At 39.4% G+C, this 21074-nt stretch overlaps 1 protein-coding gene across 2 annotated transcripts in view; it reads left to right on the top strand.

The window, feature by feature from the left end:
* CAMKMT (calmodulin-lysine N-methyltransferase) overlaps positions 1-21074 on the top strand; it is a 381932-nt gene that overhangs the window by 345011 nt on the left and 15847 nt on the right. For both annotated transcript variants that reach the window (XM_040623517.1, XM_040623516.1), the window contains exons 8-9: positions 13350-13424; positions 20208-20271. In XM_040623517.1, coding sequence (XP_040479451.1) covers positions 13350-13424; positions 20208-20271 — 139 coding nt within the window. The remainder of the gene's footprint in view (positions 1-13349; positions 13425-20207; positions 20272-21074) is intronic.

Here is a 21074-nt window from a genome sequence, read left to right as displayed (position 1 = left end):
CCAACTTGTATCATTCGACCCAAGGTAATAAAATGTAGAGTCTGCTCCATGTAAAGCACTATGGTGAGCTCTTTAAAGGTTACAAATATGAGCAAGGTGAGGTTTCTGCCTTAGGAAGCTCAAGAGGTCCAAATGAGAGACAGATACTTGCCCAACTACCATGACAAGACAGCATCTGCTCTAGTTGGGTTAATCTTGCTATGTAAGTATAAGGAGAAGATCAGCCAATCCAAGGCAGAGGGATCTGAGAAAGCGTGAAGGAGGTGGTCCTTGAGATGAGATTTAGCACCTGAAAGGCAAGAGAAGAAGAGCAGTTGAAGAGGGCACTGTAGGTATGAAAAGCAGGGAGGAAATCATTAAAGGCATGGAGGTAGAAAAGATGTGTCCTGGGGCAAGATTGGCTCAGTCAGTCTGCCTTGCATTCAGGTTGTGATCTCAGGGTCCTGGAATCAAGCCCTGTGCTGGGCTCCCTGCTCAGCGGGGAGTCTGCTTCTCCCTCTCCTTCTGCCCCTCCTCCTGCTTGTGCTCTCTCGCTCTCTCTCAAATAAATAAATAAAATCTTAAAAAAAAAAAAAAAAAGAAAGAAGAAGAAGAAGAAAAGAAAGGGAAAGGAAAAGAAAACATGTATCCAGGCAAATTTAGTTCTCTGGTGTGATGAGGCCAACAGACCACTTAAACGGAAGTCATTGCATTGAGGTGGACAGGGGGAGGTGAATGGGACAGAACCCGTAAAGGGACTTCTGAAGTATCAGGCAGTCTTTTTCTTGATCTGGGTTGTGGTTACAAAGGTATTTGCCTCAGAATTAAGGCATATATTTGCTTCATGTAGTTTTCTGTTGGCAGTGCTTTAGTGTACAATAAAAGGGGTTGGGTTTTTTTGCTTGTTTTGAAAGCTATCTCAGTGGTTCCAGAGAAAAGAAAAGTGGTATCCAGGCCTGAATGAGAGCAGAAATCAGTGAGCTAATATGGAGGCCATTCTGGAGAACTGACTGTCTGTGGACACTAAAGAAAAGAGGAGGAGTAAGAGAGCAGTTTGGGACATGCTACATTCACGTGGTTGTGGAACATAAACGTGCGTTCTGTATGTGACAGTAACTAGCAGGCGGTTAAGAAGGAAAGGTCAAATCTCAGGAAATGTGCTAGAAGATTTGGAGATCAACATGGAGAGAGTAGAGCAGAACTATGGAAACTGGAACGTAAAGGAGAGGCTAAGGAGAGAATCTTAGAAAATACCCGTTTGGGGGGCAGAGTACTAGGGGCCAGTCAGGGATACAGAGAAGGAGCTGGAGACAGGAAGGCTGATGCAGGGTGGTATGGTATAAAACCACTCCTTGACGAAAGCAAGCCCAGGAGAGAATTCAAGGACGGGGGACCAGCAGTGTTAGCTACTGCAGTTCACTGAAGGTCTAGCAAATTGCGGAGCAGTGCTCATGTCTGTCGTGAGAAAGGTTAGATTGCAAGGGCAGGTGAATCAATGAGAATAGACTCCTGCCAGAGCATTGATGGTGAAGGCAAAGAGCCAAGTGGTATGTGTATCAAGGAGAAGCAGAGTTGGGGATAGAGGGGAGCTTGTTGGCGGGCGTTCCAACACAGCCAAGGAAGAAGAACCAAGTAATATGTGAAGCGAGGGCGGTGGGGTGGGGGCAGATTTGATGGAGCAAGGCCTCGAGTGGTGCTTCTCAAAGTATGGTCCCCAGACCAGCAGCATCAGCACCACTTGGAAATTTGGTAGAAATGCAGATTTGCGGCCTCCACCCCAGACCTACTGAATCAGAAACTCTGGGGTTGAAGCCTGAAATCTGTGTTTGAACAAACCTACTGAGCATTCTGATGCAAGCTCAAATTTGAAAACCACTAAGCTAGAGGAAAAAGGGAGTGGTTTAATCCTGCACGTGGGTGAAGAGGCTGTCCTTGAAAGGATGAGTAACCCTACTTGGTTTTAGACAAGAGGCAAAGAGAAAAGATGAACAGGGAAAAGATATATCAGATAGACTCAGGCTCGTGGTGAGGTCATTTTAAAAGAGCAAAGACCTGGAATGTCAGGGAGCTGAAAACGGATGTGTGTAGCCAGCCTCCAAACCCTTGCCTCCTGTACTTTGTCTAAGATTTAATTCCTCTTCCTCTTTCTTGTCCAAATCCTGCCTTTAAAATCACATTCCACCTTCCACCTTCTTCAGCATACCTTCCCCAACATGACAATCTGTAATTATTTTGTTTCATTTCCAAATAAGACTATTTGTTTCCTTTGACTGTTTTAATTTCGTTACTTAGAAACAGGTCCTCTTTGTCCTACCTGCACAGCCTCCAGAGAAATGCTGAATAACACTGTGGTTGGACTGGCTCACAAGTTAGGAAATCAACAGATCAGTGTCCCCTCTCATTCTTGGTTTTCTGTTCTAGATTTACATTCCTTTCCTCAAGCATCTAAAACACTATTATAGGGGCGCCTGGGTGGCACAGCGGTTAAGCGTCTGCCTTTGGCTCAGGGCGTGATCCCGGCGTTACGGGATCGAGCCCCACATCAGGCTCCTCCGCTAGGAGCCTGCTCTTCCTCTCTCACTCCCCCTGCTTGTGTTCCCTCTCTCGCTGGCTGTCTCTATCTCTGTCGAATAAATAAATAAAATCTTAAAAAAAAAAAAACACTATTATAGAATCTTGTAGCATATGGCATTTTGAAACTATATAAGATCAGGAAAAGTGGAAGGACAAGTGACAAACAGGGAAGTATTTGAAAGAAGAGAAATGATTCCCCAGTTTATGTAAACACTATAAATGGCTTGAATGGACCCTCTTTAAGGGTGAGCTAAGCCCAGACAGACTTTGAGAAGTAAGATATAAGAAACTGTGGGAAGGGCTCCTGAGTCTGTTGCAAGGAAGAATGCCTGTAATATCCATGTGAAGAAAAGTGTCTTCTCCACTACTGGTAAGACAGCTTTTTTTTTTTTTTTTAAATAACTCTAAGCTCATTACATTTGGCAAGCATAATCAAGAATTGTATCAGTATACTACTTTTGCAGAAACACGAGGGATGACCTTTCCAGCAGCAGAGTTAAAAACTGTGACTCACTCCCCAATGAGGAGTCTGCAAATATAAAGGTAAACAAATATTAACTGTGGGAATGTAAGAAAAGAAATGCCTTAAATCTGTAGGGGAGAGCTATCTGTGAGCACTTCAGTGAAATACAAAATAGGTTAAACATGTTTGACATCAGGTTTTATTACAAACTTAAAGCAGAGACTTTCTGCTTGAGAATGTGTGTGTGTGTGCGTTTTAAATCACAAGGTAGGAAACCTATCAGAAATTGACTTGGCTTTGAATTTCGGGTTGACACTCCAGAAGTCAAAACCAGAATGAAAAAATCTTAGTGCAAGAGTAAAGGAAAGGAAACTACTATTTATTGAGCACTGATAATGCACTTTCATGTATTCTGTCTCTTTTGATTCTTTATCATTGTGCAATGCAACTAATGTCTGTTACAGATGAAGGCCATGGTACTCGGCGTCTCCCAGCCCCACTGGCCTGTAAGTGATGGAGCTGATATTTGAACTCAGGGCTTTCTTTCTTTTTTTTTTTTTTTAAAGATTTTATTTATTTATTCGACAGAGATAGAGACAGCCAGCGAGAGAGGGAACACAAGCAGGGGGAGTGGGAGAGGAAGAAGCAGGCTCCTAGCAGAGGAGCCCGATGTGGGGCTCGATCCCATAACGCCGGGATCACGCCCTGAGCCGAAGGCAGACGCTAACTGCTGTGCCACCCAGGCGCCCCTGAACTCAGGGCTTTCTAGCTAGGTATAAGCCCAGCATTCTTCCTGCTGTGCAATATCTGTTACACTTACTAGGTTTGCCATGCCCATAGCTATTAAGATTTTTTTCCAAAGCATGAGGAGTTCTGTAATGACGACTGGGTTTATATTTATTTCTATAAAATTGTTTTGTAATGAATTTCAAACAAATAAGATTTTGACATAGTGGTAAAATAAAATGGAGAGATATAAATTTTACTTCAATGTCAGTATAATTATAGGTAACACATGGGCATGATTTGGGGGTTTAGAAGAACCATCCTTTACTTGTCTTTGCGTCCGAATGTTATGCCTTAGATTGTAAAGTTCATATAGGCCAAGGGGCCTCGTAGTACGTGTGTTGACAACCTGCTCTCTTACAGAAAAAATTTCCTTTTTAGCTTTTTTAAAACAGTTTGTTGAGGTAGAATTGGCATCCAGTAAACTGTATGCATAATTTTACAAGTTGAAATTTGCGTACACCTTTAAACCGTCACCACAGTCCGAATACTGAACATCTCTCTCACCCCCAGAACTTTCCTCTTGCCCTTTGGTAATTCCTCCTTTCTGCTTCTTGAAGGTTCCTCCCTCTCCGCTGATTTGTTTTCCCTCGCTCTTTGTGAGTTTTTTTTTTTTTTTAGAGTTTTAAATAAATGGAATCATTCAGTATGTGCTTTAAGCCAGTGTTCTTTCAGTTAGTAAAAATATTTTGAGATTCATCTATGTCGTTGTAAGTATCAATAGTTGTTTCCTTTGTATTCCTGAGTAGTGTCCCATTATATGGATACACACTACAATTTGTTTCTGCTTTCACCCTTTGATGAACTTTTGGGTTGTTGCCAGTTTGGGGCAGTTACAAATGAAACTGTTAGGAATATTTATGTACACATATGGACAGGTGCTTTCCATTCTCTGAGGTAAAACCTAGGAGTGGAACAGCTAGATCATATAAAGGCACATATGTAACATTTTAGGGAAACTGACAAACTGTTTTCCAAAGTGGTTGTACTATTTTGTGTTCCCATCAGTGGTGTCAGAGAGTTCCATTTTGTCCACATTCTCCCCAACACTCTATATGGTCAATCTTTTAAATTATAGCCTTTCTAATAAGTGGATGGTAGTATCTCAATAGGATTTTAATTTGAATTTCCCTAATTACTGATGATGTTGGATATCTTTTCATGTGCTTATTTGCCACTTTATATATCTTTGGTAAAGTGTCTGTTCAAATGCTTTACCCACTTTTTTGTTGTTGTTGTTGGGTTGCTTGTTTTCTTATTAACATACTCTGAGAGTTTGTTAGGTTTTTTTCTATGTTTATATGTAAGCTTTATATGATATAAGCTTTTATCAGATATATGATTTGCAAATAATCCCCCCATCCAAGGCCTGTGGCTTCTCTTCCCATTCACCTGATAGCATCTTTCAAACTGCTGAAGTTTTTAATTTTAATGAAGTCTAATTTACCAATTTGTTCTTTTATGGATCATGCATCCTGTGTATCTAAGAAGTCTTTTGTTCAACCCAAGGTTACAAAGATTTTCTTCTGTACTTTCATTTACAAGTTTTACAGTATTAGGTTTTACATTTAATTTTATGATCCACTTGGAGTCAGTTTTTTAATATGGTACAAGATATGTGTTAGAGATCTTTTTTAAAAAAATGTGGACTGCTGGATTTAAAAAATGTGGATATCTAAATGCTAAGACAGTATTTGTTGAAAATACTCTCCTTTGGGGTGCCTGGGTGGCTCGGGCATTAAGTGTCTGCCTTCAGCTCAGGGCATGATCCCAGAGTCCTGGAATTGAGCCCCACATCAGGCTCCTCTGCTATGAGCCTGCTTCTTCCTCTCCCACTCCCCCTGACTCTGTTCCTTCTCTCGCTGGCTGTCTCTCTCTCTGTCAAATAAATAAATAAAATCTTAAAAAGAAAAAAAAAGAAAAGAAAATACTCTCCTTTATCTACTGAACTGCCTCCATTTATTTAAGGTCATATTTAATTTCTCTCATCTTTTGTCAGAATTATCTCTAAGTATTTCATATTTTATGCTACTAATAGTTTGAGTTTTTAATATTATTGTGAGTAGTATAGAATTGGAAATTACAATTTCCAACTCTTTGTTGCTTGTATGAAGAAATGTAACTGATTTTTATTATTGGTCTTGTATTCCACAACCTTGCTAAACTCACGTATTAGTTCTGCTTGCTTTTTTTCTATATTCCACTGGATATTCTACATAGGTGATGAGGTTTCCTGCTCTTAAAGACAATTTTACTTCTTCCTTCCCAGTCTTGATGACTTATTTTTTTCTTGCCTTATTGCACTGGCTTGAATCTCCAATGCAACGCTTAATAGTAAGAGGAAACGTCCTTTTCTTATTTTGATGTTTAGGGAAAAAGCATCTAGTCTTTCACCGTTGGAGTATGATATTGGCTGTAGGTTTTCACAAATGACTTTTTTCAGGTTGATGAAGTTCTCTTCTGTTCTTAGGTTGCTGAGAGTTTTTATCAGGAATAGATGTTAGACTTTGGCAGTGCATTTTCTACACTTATTGAGATGATGATATCGTTTTTCTTTCCTAGTTCATTAATATGGTAAATTATATTGATAGATTTTTAAACATTAAACCAACCTTCTTGTATTCCCAGGACAACCTCACTTGATCATGAGATCTATATCTATACACTGATATGTATTTATATACCTATAAATATTATATACATTTATTAATATATTTTATGAAGAACTTTTATATTCCTTATTATCCTCTTACTATCTGTAGAATCTGGAGTGATGCCACTTCACTCATTCATGATATTGGTGATTTATGTCTTCTCCCTGTTTTTCTAGTCAATCTGGCTAGAGATTTATCAATTTTATTGCTCTTCTCAAAGAACCAGTGTTTGGTTTGAGTTAATTTTCACTATTATGTTTCTGTTTTGTGTTTCATTTATTTCTGTTCTAATTTTTGATTCCTTTCTTCTGGTTATGTTGAGTTTAACTTCTCTTTTTTGTTTTTGTTTGTTCATTTATCTGGGAGCTGAATCTATTGATTTGGACTTTTCTGGTATAGGCATTTAGTGCTATTAATTTCCCTCTATGCATCCCACAAATTTAGTGGCATCCCACAAATTTTATATGTTATATTTTCATTTTCATTCAATTAAAAATTTTTTTCAATTTCTGTTTTGATTTCTTCTTTGGATGCTAGGTTTTTTTTATAAGTGTATCATTTATTTTCCAAATATTTGGAGATTTTACAGAGAATATTGATTTCTAATTTAATTCCATAGTGGGCGGGAACTTTTTTTTTTAAGATTTTATTTATTTATTTGTTTATTTATTGAGAGAGAGAGAGAGCGAGCAGGGGGAAGGAGCAGAGGGAGAGGGAGAGGGCTCGGCATGGAGTCTGACACAGGGCTCAATCCCACAACCCTGAGATCACGACCTGAGCCAAAACCGAGAGTTGGACGCTTGACTAACTGAGCAACTCAGGCACCCCAGGGAACATATTTTTATATGTCTGAAATTCTTTTAAATTTGTTGAAAGTTAAAATATGACCCAGAAAGGGTATGTTTTGGTAAATGCTCCATATCTAGTTGGGGAAAAAAGGTTGTATTCTGCTATTATTAGGTGAAGTGTTCTATAAATATAAATTATGTTGGTTAACAGCATTGTTAAAATCATCTATGACTTTGGTTATTTTCTGTCTATTTCAATTAATTATTGAGAGAGGAGTATTGAAATCTCTCATAATTGTGGTTTTATCTATGTTTTCTTGCAGTAATACCGTTTGGGCTTCAAATGAGAAGCTCTGTTACTCAGTTCATAAACATTTAGAAATGTTATGTCTGCTGCTTCTTGAATTGGCCCTTTCACATTGTAATGTGATCCTTTTTACATCCAGTAATATTCTTTGCTCTGAAATCTACTGTCTAGCATTCATGTAGCCACCCTAGCATTCTTTTGACTAGTGTTGGTTGGTATGACTTTTACTTCTAATACATTTGTGCTTCACATTTAAAATACATTTACTTAGTAAGCCACATATACTTCCATCTATCATTTTAATCTAATCTGACACTCTTTGCCTTTAATTGGGGGCATTTAAACCATTTTCAATTAGTACTAATATGGTTTAGATTTAAATCATTTTGCTTTTTGTTTTCTGTTTGTTCTATCTATTTTTTCTTCTTCTTTTCATCTTTCTCTGCCTCCCTTGATTAAATGAGTATATTTTATTATTCTCCTTTTTCTCCTTTGTTGACTTATTAGCTGTAATTGTGTTTAGTTGTTTTAGTAGTTGCTTTAGGTTTTATAGTATACATCTTTAACTTATCACAGTCTGTCCTCAAGTGCTACACCACTTCATCTACACTATAAAAACCTTATCATAGTATACTATTACTCCTCTCCCAGTCTTCATGCTACTGTCATCTGTTTTGCTTATGTATATGTTATAAACCCCTCAGTACTTGTTATTTGTTTAACCAGTCAGTAATATTTCAAAGAGAGTTAAATAATAAGAAAAAATCTTACATATTTTCCGTGTAGTTACAGTTTTTGGTTCTCATCATTTCTTTCTGCTGATTGATATTTTTGTCTGGTATGATTATTCTTCTGCCTGAAGGACTTCCTTTACATTCTTTGTGGTGTGGATCTGCTGGTGACTAATTTTTCAAGGTTTGTATGTCTGAAAACATCTATTTCATCTTTTGGGGGGAAAATATTTTAACTGGCTATAAAATTCTAGGTTGACAGGGTTTTTATTTTCCTTTCGGACTTTAAAGATGTCAGTCCACTATCTTCTGACTTTCCCATTACTCACAAGAAATAGCTGTCATCCTTGCCTTTATTTATATATAATGTGTTTTTCTTTTCCTCTGGGTGCTTTACAGATTTTCTCTTCATCACCGCTTTTGGACAATTTGATTAGATTATTTGTACCTTGTAGTTTTCTTCATGTTTCTTGTGCTTGGAGTTTGTTGAAATCTCTTAACCTGTGGGTTAATAGTTTTCATTAAATTTGAAAACATTTCAGCCATTATTTCTGGAAACATTTTTTCTGGAACTCCCCCTCCTTCTGTCCTCTGGGGGACTCCAATTGCACATATATTAGATCACTTAAATTTGCCCCACAGCTCGTTCACTGATCCTCTTTTATTTCTATTCTTTGTTTCTCTCTGTTTCTTCTCTCTCTTTGTTTCTTCTCATTTTGGATAGCTTCTATAGCTTTGTTTTCAAGTTCATTTATCTTTTCTTCTGAAATGTCTAATCTGCTATTAATTCCATCCAATGTATTTTTCCTCTCAGACACTGTAGTTTTCATCTTTAGAATTTTGATTTGGGACCTTAAAAGTATCTTTCTTGTCTATATTCATTTTTCATCTTTTGAAATACAGTGAATATCATTATGGTAACTATTTTAATGCTCTCATCTGTTAATTCTAACATCTGTGTTAGGTTTAGGCTGGCTTTAGTTGTTGGTTTTTCTTATTATAGGTTGTATTATTTAAATTCTTTGCATGCCTGGTAATCTTTGATTGTATGCCAGGTATGTATGTATGTATGTATGTATTTATTTATTTATTTTAGAGAGGGCTGGGGAGGGCCAGAGGGAGAGACAGAAAGAGATTCCCAAGCAGGCTCCCTGCCTAGCACAGAGCCGCACACAAGGCTCAGTCTCACAGCCCTGAGATCATGACCTGAGTTGAAATCAAGAGTCAGACGTTTAACTGACTAAGTCACCCAGGTGCTCCAGGTATTTTATATTTTACCTTCCTGGAATCTGAATGTTTTTATACTCCTGTAAATGTTTCTGATTTTTGTTACACAGTTATTTTGAAATAGTTTGATCCTTTTGGGTCTTGCTTTTAAGACTTGTTAGGCAGAACTAAAGCAACGTTTAGTTTAGGGATAATTATTCTCCCCTACTGAGACAAGACCTATCTGAGGACTCTACCCAGTACCTTGTGAATTGTGAGGTTGAATTGAAAATAAAGAGCTTATACGATTTTTTCACGGATTTTTCCTGCAGAAGAGGAGTTGGAAAATGGAGTAATAACTGGAGGGGTAAGTCGAGTCAAGAGAGGATATCTTAAGAGAGAGAAAACAACTTCATGTTTGAATAGTGGTGGCAATAATGCAGTACAGAGGAAAGAAGTGATACTATAGTATGGAGAAGGGAGAATTTCTCAAGTCAGACCCTAGAAAAGATGAAAGGGGCTGGCTCTAGTGTACAAGAAGACGTACTAGCTTTAGATGGGGCTGTGGCATCTCTAATTCATCTATGGTAACAGGCAAGAAGGCAGGGTATAGAGACACAGATGCTGTTAGGAGCATAAGTGTGGTGGTGGGAATTTGTGGACATTCTCATCTGATACCTACAATTTTGACAGTAAAGCTGGAGGCAAGATCATCAGCCGAAAGTGAGGATGAGAGAGGAAATGTTAGAATTTTGAAAGGAGAGAAGGTAGTGCAAAATAACAACCCGGGAAATGGGGGGAGTAAGTGGACAAGGGAAGTCTAACTGTAATTGCCAGACATCATCAAGAATCCACTTGAGGTTCATGGTCATGAGTTTAAAGCAAATCCTGTCAGGATGCTTCTAGTGCTTTCTCCAACCACACTCGGGTGCACAGGTGCAGTCTCGGAGCAGGCAGAAAGCTGGATTTAACAAATAGGACGAAGTAAGAAAGGGAAAAAGGAGTAAAGGGTGTATGCAAAGGAGTAATTAAAATGATTGGCTATAGGATATAAGCTGGGTCAGGAGGGAAGATAAAGATTATGGAAGACGGATAGGGACATGGTGATGGGACTGGCAGATTGTTGGCCAGTAGGACTGAAGAATGGTTGGGATTAGAGTACCTTCTGGAAGGGATGAGCCCTGAAAGGGCTGGTCAGAGAGTAGGTCAGGGTTTCAGTTATTCATAAAGACAAGGTCTAGACCAGTGCTACTCAACAAGTAGACCACACGCTGGAGCCCGTTTGTGAACTGCGTGTTACTGATCTGCAGTGCACTGAGAAGTGGAAAGTGAATGTTTAGCAACACTACTGTGATATCCAAGCATATGATCCGTGCGCTTGTGTTTAGAATGTCTCGGCTTTTACAATCTCATTTCCCTATTAATTTTTACCGCATTTTATGACACTGTCAGTCTGCAGCAGACTGGACATAAACAACAGCAGCAACAATCCGGTCCTTCCCCACAACTAAAGGACTGCCCGAGATCATCATGTGAGTTACCTGCGAAGAGTGGGGGCCTAGGTCATTGCAAGAGAAGAGTTGAAAGGACCAGCTCCTCGATTATAGAAGTCACCATCACCAACTGCTTTCCAAGATAGAAAGCCTGCTGATCACACAGCTCCAGGGGCACCCCTCTCATTGTATACTACGTGAGCCCCACAAATCCAGGATACAGTGTGAATGGTGCTCTGTGAGTGTTCAAGAAGGGGCCGCTATTATCTCCCTTTAACAGATGGGAAAGCAGACTCCTAGTTCACACGCCAGTCAAGGAAGGAACCAAAATTTGAACCTAGCTGTGTGTGTCACACCAAAGCTGGACTGTGTTCGATACACCACTCTTTGTCACGTGCTTACGGTTATGGGGACAACATAGCCAGAAGCCTCACGAGAACTGGGAAAAAATGCCTTTTGGGAAAGTGTTGTGGTCCACATGGCCAAGCCGGACATTTCAGTTTCTTTTAGACTCATTCTTGTTACATCTGCTGTGGTAACCCACAGCCAGTTGCTGCCTAGACCCCGGTCTCTGCAGTTTGTCGTTGTTGAGCCAAGGGGCTGAAGCTCCTCAGGAACCCAGCGTCCCATCCCTGCCACAGGATTTCCTACACTTCCCGTTCGTGTGCTTTAGTAATTACTTCTATATTAGAAACATTTTCTAAATAATGGGTTATGGAATGGTAAGATTATGAGTAATTTTAACACTTTTCTCTTTTTTCCCAAAATTTGTGTGTTGGGTACATTATTTTTATGATTTGAAAAAGTCAAGTATAAATCTATTTTAAACCAGCTCGTTCACGTAGAAACTCTCTAAGACTCTTAGGTCTCCAATGAGGGCGGAACAGGCCTGGTTTCCCACCGAGTCCGAGTCCCAGCTGCATGGGAGGCCTCAGCGTTTCCATAAAAGTTGGTATTGCTTGTGTCCCATTCTCCCCAGGTGCATGGAGTTCCTGAGGAATTAATCTAAAAATAAAGAAAACATTGATCTCTTAGGGCTTTCCTGGTTTCCTCCATTTCTTGGCTCTCCAGTAGGCCTAAGCAAGTACAACAGTAGAGTCCATTTATAAAGCTTGTCCAAGTGTCACAGGATGACAGATTCTTCCAGAAGGCCCTCCCTGGAGTTCTAAAGCTGTATGCTTACACAACATGTAGGACACGGCATCAGAATTATGGGTTGATTGTCCGCATGTGCTGCTGGGAGGCCATCAGGAAGGCACAGCCCGTGGCCCAGCACAGGGCCTGCCACATAGTAGGTGCTCAGTAACAATGAGTTGTATGAGTGAGTGGACAACCAATGCTCAGTCTGCATAGATATCTTCGTGGTGATGTGTTCAATCTTTTCTACCTTAAGAAATTCACTAGCACTAATGTATGTTAGTGGACATGGGAAGAATGTTTGGACTTAACCAAAATAAGACTTATTTTTGTCTTCAACCGTATGGCTTTTCACCCCAGGAAGACGTAGAAGAAATAAAGAACCCACCAAGATAAGCAAATATAACAGGATAGGGTAGGATATGCTCACTCAGTTTGGTTTTGAATAATAATCAAAATAGAAAAGAGGAGCACAATTTTACTTCAAAAAATAGCACTGCAAGTCAGTTTTGATGTGGAGAGAGGAATCATTAAAATACTTTAATATGGTAAAATGCTAATCATTCACAATTATTAATTAAAAGTAACTTAAAATCGCTCATTGGCTTCATAAGCACAACTAGAATTTTTAAATCTGTGTTATTAATTACTGTTGTTAATCTGGGGTTTAAAACCTGATCCTCTTTTGGGAGACTAAGTGTCAGGATGGGCGAATTTTAAAATGTGCCTATAACCTGAGACCTACCAAATGGAAGTTGGCTTTTTTCCCTTCCACCTTGCCAAATCGCTCATTTCGTCAATAAGAAATGCAACTGACATGCCAGGCAAGAGAAATATACACTAAGTTTCAGATCATTTCTTTTTATAAATTTGTATTCCAGTCAGATGGGGAGTACTTTGATCTCAATATGTACCTCATGGATGTTAAGAGTCTAGACTCGTTGTAATGACTACGGTAAAAATAAGATACTTTCCCCCCGTTCATCTACAAAAAAAACTATAAAAACTAGCACAAGCTCAACTATTGTATCTAAATAGAGAAGACTAAATAAAATATAGAGCAGACAGTTCGTTCCATCCCTAGTTTTTTTTCATTATACCTTTTGAAATAATTTGTATATACCTTTTAAATAATTTCAAGTGCCACAAAAAATAATGTTAATAGCTCAAAATCAAAAGTTAAAAAAAAAAAACCCTAAGTATAATTTTTTAAAATCTTTTTCTCCTCAAGCGTTTTACGATGGGATAATGAGACAGATGTCTCTCAGCTGGAAGGACATTTTGACATTGTTATGTGTGCTGACTGGTAAGTACATAAAAATCATAAAACTCCTGTTAGGAAAAATAGCTTTGCTGGAGTAATTGGGCTGTGCTGCTTTGCTGACGGCTAAGCAAAGTCGACAAATGAAGCACAAAGCCACCTTAACCTCAACAAATTAATATTCATCTCCATGTGACAGTTATAAGGTAGTCTTCTATCACACAGTAACTTCTACCACATTATTTCCCAAAGATTGATTTTGAGAAGCATTTCCATTTTCTGGAATTGCCTCTGTTTCATGCTTGACGTATCAGTAAATGGACGACTTAGGCAAATTGCAAATAATTATGGCTCGGAGAGGAATAGTCTGGAGAAAAAGGAGTTTATCAACACAAACAGCTCAATTAGCTTACTTCTTAGGAGAGATCTGACTATTGATATAAGGGAATATACGTATATGTGTGTACACACACGTATATGCTCCGACAAATACACGTATTTGTGCAACGTCTTTGGGGAAATATCTTTTCTTAAAATGTATGTTTGCTATCTAAAATTTCAGTGTCTTCAATTAAGATATTTAATTATACACAAAACAGGAATTATAACATTACATTTTATTGTTATGCAAATAACATTAAAATCTCTGTCAGGTGCCTGCTTTTTAAAAATAACTCACGTTAGATATTTTGTCTTCTCGTTTGGCTCAGTCTACTTATTGTTAATGAAGTCTGATCCCAAGTTACAGGATAAATATGTATCAAACCTTAATAATTATTTCAAATCATCTTAGGTATTTTCTTCATGCATGTTGAATAGTAACTATTTCGGCATATGGAAACATTGACAGTTCAAAAGTATTTTCCCTGTTAAGAGTAAGATCTTATTTGTAGTTTCATTATGTTTTTATGACACTTGAGATTTGAAAACACAAGTCTGGATTCTGAAGAAGTTCTGTTTTGTTGATCAACCCAGTTATGAGATCCAGAACCTGCAGAAGACTTTCCCTAGAAGGGAGTTAAATCAAATTTTCAGGCAGTCATTATTATCATTATTTTAAATAAGACTTTCAGTAGGTAACTCTTCTATGTAAGTGATTGGAATCAGATTTGCTTTCTTTTTTTCTTCTGAAGAGTATTTCTCAGTGGAAAATAAATATTCTGTTCTATTTCTGCCTGAGATTTTCCAGCTTTCCATGGCCCTTTTAGTGTCTTTCAAAAGAGAGAGAGACAGATTTTGGACTAATCATTGATATTGTGCCTAATGTTACATCCCTCATCTAATCACAAATAAGGAGCTAAAACCTCACCATATGATTTGAGCGAGTAATTTAGTAAATGCCTCTCCTCACCAAATATGAGAAAGGATCCTCCAGGTTTCATTGCACAGATGAAGATAATGCTGGCAGGATTAGATCAGATTAAGCCTGAAAGTCAGATCAGAGGGAAGGAGGGCAGCATCTTCTTGGAGGTGTAGACGAGGGTCACACGCGTGGGCTCCAGATATGTGGAGAAAGTCAGGTCTGGCCAGGAGATTGAGAGTTAAATGTATCTTTCACATAAATATCAGAACAGCCTGGCTTCGTCAGACCTTGTGTTATGGACACTCACACTATGTCATCCTATTTGTACCAGAGAGACAAGCAGAGGAAGTAGAATTTAAGCTCTTTTCTGATTCATGTTCTCAGGTTAAAAATAGCCACACAACATGTTTGAGAAATAGTCCTTTTTCGCTAGCGAACAACAGGGTCACGTACAGCTGATATACATAATGCATATTCAGTGAAGGCTTTCGTTACAAATACAGAACATAGTACAGTGTTAGACGGACACACACACACACAGACACACACACATCTAGTAGCTATGTGAGAATTTACAGATTCAAATGAACTCAGTACGCCAAGTTTTATTTATAAATGGCTTTTCTACGCGTGAGGTGTTAAGTTGGGTTTTTTCCCCCTGGTGTTGTAAGTGCCAGAATGTCAGCCTGTTTATAATTTCCCATTTGTAAATGGGAAACATTAAGCTACTCTCACTGCAATGCTGATATTATTTCCAAAAGAAATGCTTTGGTAATGGTCTCTCTGCATATTCACAGGGATGGGTAAGCTGCTTAGAAACTTAGAAAGCACAGTGATATTTGCAATATGCATGTCGTGCACAGAGCGGTGAAGCCCACGCTCTGGGAGCTCTTTATGTCCTGTTGGTTTGGTGTTTCTCTGTCAGTTATTATGGGGGTGCTGCTTCTAGGGACAGGCAGGCAGACCATGCTGCATTTTTTTTTTTTTCTTTTACAGTGTCACAGAGGAGGGGAGGGAAAAAAACCCTCTCTTTAGACACTGCCTCCAGGATGAAACCTGAAATACTCAGTGGCAGAAATTGGTGCCACACATAAACAGATCACACAGTCTCACACCACCCTTTGGTTATTGTCAGTCAATGAGATCTGGATTAGGCCATAGGAATACGAAGCAAGAGTTGGAGTTCAAATATTAGGTACATGGATTAAATTCCTTATTGAAGCATTTCCAGCAAGGGTGGCATTGTCTGATTCCCTGAATAGCTAACCAGTGGTCCTGCTTGATCCCATTTACATGAAAACAAGCTCTATTCACAAACCTATTCCAAACCCACATTGTGGTTCAAGTAAAATGCACATGATTACAACGAGCGGGTGATAATGTTTATGTTTTTAAATCATTCATATATTCATATATTTACATTCAAACATTCATAAGCCCGTGGGCTATGGGGGAAATAACTTATTTCCCAGAAGACAGTCTCCTTAGTTCACATCTACATGTAGGAGCTCCCCCAGATTATAAAATAAAGAGGCAAGCTGTGAAAGCTAGTCATTATTTCACCGTTCAGCATTTTTGACAATGAAATATAGTTTCATGGTTCAGCAGTTCCTAAATAACTTGTAAAATGTCAACTTTGAAATAAACAGAAGGAAAAATCGAGGTGCAGTCACACCTGTAAAGGATGCTGTTGACAAACATCAAAATATTAGAATATTTAACCACACATGTAGAAAAAAAGCCTGCCTGTTAAGTTCTTTGGTTGACTTCCTTAACATCGAATTTCATATAGGAGTTCCTTTCTGCTGGAATGCAGTCCAGCCCGGTCCTTTCCGAGTTTAGAATAGCAAGTGATTGTTAATTTTCAGCCTGCCTTTCCAGACTCCTGTTCAATCACAATAATCTAAGAGTCTGAAAGTAAGTTTGTTTTTGTTTTTTTTTTTTAATCCAAGGATCACTTTCAGTGAGTGTTCGATGGTTTTCCAGTTTATTGTAGCTCCGCAAAAGTAAACACGATTATGTTCATTAGGATTCTCTAAAGGCTTGGAAAGCAAGTCTGACACGGCACCCATAGCCTGATGGCCTGATGGCACCCACGGCCTGATGGCATTGCGCTATGCCATGGCGGCACGCACGGTCTGAGACTTTGCGGAGAAATGGGGGAAGGTTACACCACCTCACTGGCCCTCTTAGCATTTTTACACTAACTAGGTACCATGGATCATTTGTATTTTCTATTATTCTACATGATGAAAGAAGTTTGGTTTTTAAGGTATTCTTCTGGAAGAAATTTTTTTTTTTTTTCTCAAAACAGTCTCTAGAATTTCTTCGTTTTCTTCCAGGTGCTGTGATCATGGCTAGTTCTAGGTCACAGCCTTTAGACCTGAAAAACCCTTTCACACAAAGGCAGCCAGCCCTTTCCCCCCATACCAAAAACTCAGTGCCGAAGAAGATGAACAAGCTGCCAAAGATCCGGCACCCTCAGTGGCAGCCCCCGGGGAGATCAGACCCCCCGTCGGTCCCAGCTCCACAGCAGTCGGTTGGTCCATACTGTTAGAGGAGAGGTAAATCTAAAACAGTGAATTTAACTTAGCACATTTCACCTTCAAGATGACATAGAGGCCTCCTTTCTGTGGATACTGGCCGAGAAAGGCCTCCTTGTCGGCTACGCGAATTAATTTCCTATGAGTGGAGTGGTAGGTGCTCTGTGCTCTGCGTAAAACTCTGACGGATCGTAAGGGCGGTGGTGGAAGTGGCCCGGCACCTTTCATGAAATCGGTGATTCAGACCCATGGAACAGAGCGAGAGTTGCTGCCACAAGTGTGTTATATAGAGGGCTGCGTGTGTGTGTTTTAATAGCCAACTAGACTGTCGGTGTGTTTTGATCAGTAACTGAAGGGAGAGTTGAAATGGTATCTCCATTCCAATCAGTGACCCACTCAGCCTTTTTAAAATAGATCCACTTAAGCTACTGTTGTTCTCTGAGCCCATTAGGACTTATTTAAGGGGTGAATTTTCCGGAGATTATGTATCACTCCTACTAAAGCACATTGAAATTGCTCATATGACATATCCTACAAAGCATTATAAATTCTGCATCAGAGCTAAGTAGAACGGGGAGCTTGCTTGGAATAAAGACTTACTGGAGAATTGTAAGAATTACTTTAGGGAAATTTGATTTGGAAGGATGGAGTAGACAACATCTCCATTCAAATAGGTGTGTTTGGAATGGGTGCTTGGGTGGTACGTCACATTCTCCAGTGAGCTGCAATGTTAATATCTTTGTCACATCACCAACATTGAGTGAAAAGACTACTGTATCAGGTTATGTTTTAAGCTCCGTTTTTAAGGGGCCGATTATTTATTTCTGACAACCTTACCAGCACCCAGGATGCACAGGTTTAAACTGAAGAAGGGTCTTTTGCTTAATGTTATATATTCCAACCAGCCAGGTCTCCGGTGGACCTGAGTAACCGACAGATATTTTCCTACAGTGATAGTCTTCTTAAAAAACAAAACCAGAGGGGCGCCTCGCTGGCTCAGTCGGTAGAGCACATGACTCTTGATCTCAGGGTTGTGAGTTCGAGCCCCATGTTGGGTGTAAAGATTACGTAAAAGTAAAATGTAAAAAAAAAAAAAAAAAGCAGAATGCTTAATTATTAAAATTTAATTTCTTATCACCTCACTAAGCAGTGAGGTATATAGTCCTGAAAACTTTCAAAAGCACTTAGATAGAATTTGATTTTCTTATCAACCCTTAATGACTATTAATCACTGATGAGTATGACTTACAGGCAAATTTTTGTAGCATTTGAATTAGATATATTCTGCATCCTAAGATTTAAGTCTCGTTTAATGGAATGATAGGGAAAATTTCCCCTGGCGCATCATCAGGTTATCCTGACTGATGGGCGGAGTGGGATAAGGTTCCCGTTCGAGGCATGATTTCTAGCTCCTCTTCAAAGGATTCTTTTTCCATTGCTCAAAGTGTCCTTTATAGAAGAACCTTCTACTGAACACGCCATGGTGAAACCCAAGCACTGACTTCTTGGCAACTTCTCATAACTGTTCTCCCCACTCCTCTTTCTCAAATGAGAGAGTTGGAAGAGAACCTAATTGGTGAGACAACCTGCCTAAGTGTTGATTCTTCCGTAACAATGCCAGCGAAGGAGTGTGTACACCCTGCTTTAGGGTCATTGAAACCAACACCCTACATAGGCTACTCGATTTCAAGGACCATGTTGATCTGCGAGTCAGGCAGTGAGCAGATACGTATGGATTCCTCCTAGGTGTATATGCTGTGCTAGCGTTTGCAGTGTGTAAATGAATAGAGACCGGAAGCTCTTTGAGGATGGGAACTTTGTTTTTTTCCCTAGCTTGTCTGCAGTGCCTAAAACGGCCCATAGCATGTAGTCGGTGTTCCACAAATATTTGTTAGCTAGTGTATATTATTGATTTGATGCCCACCACAGCCGTGTAAATGGGCCTTTATTGACCAGGAAACTGAGGCCTTGTGTGAAGGCCACACATAGCAGAAAGGTCAGAGTCAGGGTGCCGTTAAACCCAGCCTGTAGTGTGACTCCACACAGCAGCCCTCCTCCTGACAGCTCATTGACCCCTTAGCTCAGAGAAGGTTAGGAATAAGGGGTACTTACTCATGCTATGTGAGGAGCAGGGAGACCAAATCAGAGGGGCCCACAGCAAGTTGTAGCATTAGAAACGGGGGGGGGGGGCTCCACCTAGGCCCCTCATGGGACGGCTGAGGCACAAGGCTGCTCAGTGCTCTAGCCCGCAAGTCCCAGGTAAGGGAAGTCTGCCCCAAGTTTCCAAGATGAGGCCTGGTGAAGACAGGCTCAGACGGACCCGACCAGAGGGGTGACAGAGCATAACAGAAATTCTCAAAAGGCCAGAGGAGAAAAATGAAAAATCACAGTGAACTGGAAAAAAAATGAACAAGAAGGTCAAGGGAGAACAACCCAGAGTTGCCATGGTCTCTGTGATACTTAACCCAAATCTGTTCTTAGTTCTCGGAACTGCTTACTCCTGGGTCACTGGTTGAGTCTGACCTCAGTGCTGCTCCTGGCCACCAAAAACCATCACCACCTGAGATCTGTTCCGTGGTTTGGGCATCGTAGGGCTGGTGTTTGTTTCTGGAGGGTGACCTCACAATACCCTCCTTGGGCTCATGGCCCAGGTCTACAGAAACTGGGCTCTAATGACAGGAAGTGTTTCATCTCAACCAGATGATTCCACAAACTGCAGCTTAGACATTGTCCCTTTAACATTAACACATGGCACAGTCGTGTGTGAATCCTGGCCAATTGCATGTTGATGACTTGGCTTTGGTCGGATCACACTGACCACAATCTTTTTTTCTTCCAGTGAGACACTTGAATGGAAGGAAACAATTTCTCCCTTTTTGGTGTTGAGTAAACATGTGTAATTAGCCTTGTACTTACCCCCATTAGTATCATTAGACTTGGAAACCCAGTTTAATCTGGATTCTGCTCTCTTCTCAACGTCAGCCTGTTTCTGGACCAGTACAGAGCCAGCCTTGTTGATGCAATAAAGAGATTACTCCAGCCCAGGGTAAGTATGTTTCTATTTTCTCCTGAACACTGGCTTCAGAATAATTAGTCTGTGCACAAAGATGGAGAGAGTAATGGAATGGCAGGATTAATGTCATGTAATACTTTAATACTTATTATGTCCAACTTCAATTGGGTCTTCTGATCTATCAGATTCTTTCCTAATCATAACTAGGAAACTTCTTACCCTTGGCCTTCTGATAAGGAACACAGTGGGTAGTAAAATAAATGAAACCGCTTCAAAGATAGTATGAGATTATTTTTATCAAAGAATTTCTTGAGTCTTTTCCTTTGATAACAATATCTTCATATTAAAGTAGAAGTATGATATTGAAAGTTTTCTGTTGACTTCTGTCATTTTAAATCCCTTCAATGGTAACCTTTGTCATTGGGTATTTATTTATTGCAAAAGAATTTTTTTCTTTTTCTTTCTGTTTATATCAAAGAAAAAGGACTTCGGATGAATCTGTATATTAAAAGTTCTTTGCTTTAAAAGGAAGCCATTATTTACATATTATAAACATTAGGTCACAATGAAGCCAAGCATGGCATAAAATATTGTGCACATTTTTACATTTATATACCCATTTATGCCTGTGAGTAAATTACAGAGTTTGTAGCCACTCTTATTTTGTTGGGCTGTTACACTAAGCTAGGAGGTCCTGCAGCCTAACCGGAGAGTTAATATACATCTATTTAAAGTAAGAAAACGAGTTTAAAGCTCATGCATTTAAAAAAAAAAATCTTATAAGTATGTAAGACTCTTGCTGTGCCACAGGAATTTAAAATAGGTTAACAATGTTG

This window comes from Ursus maritimus, unplaced genomic scaffold (genome assembly GCF_017311325.1).
Source record: "Ursus maritimus isolate PB19 unplaced genomic scaffold, ASM1731132v1 scaffold_6, whole genome shotgun sequence".
Lineage (NCBI taxonomy): Eukaryota > Metazoa > Chordata > Mammalia > Carnivora > Ursidae > Ursus > Ursus maritimus.
The sequence above is the reverse complement of the archived record's forward strand: the minus strand, read 5'-3'. Positions and strand labels throughout refer to the sequence as shown.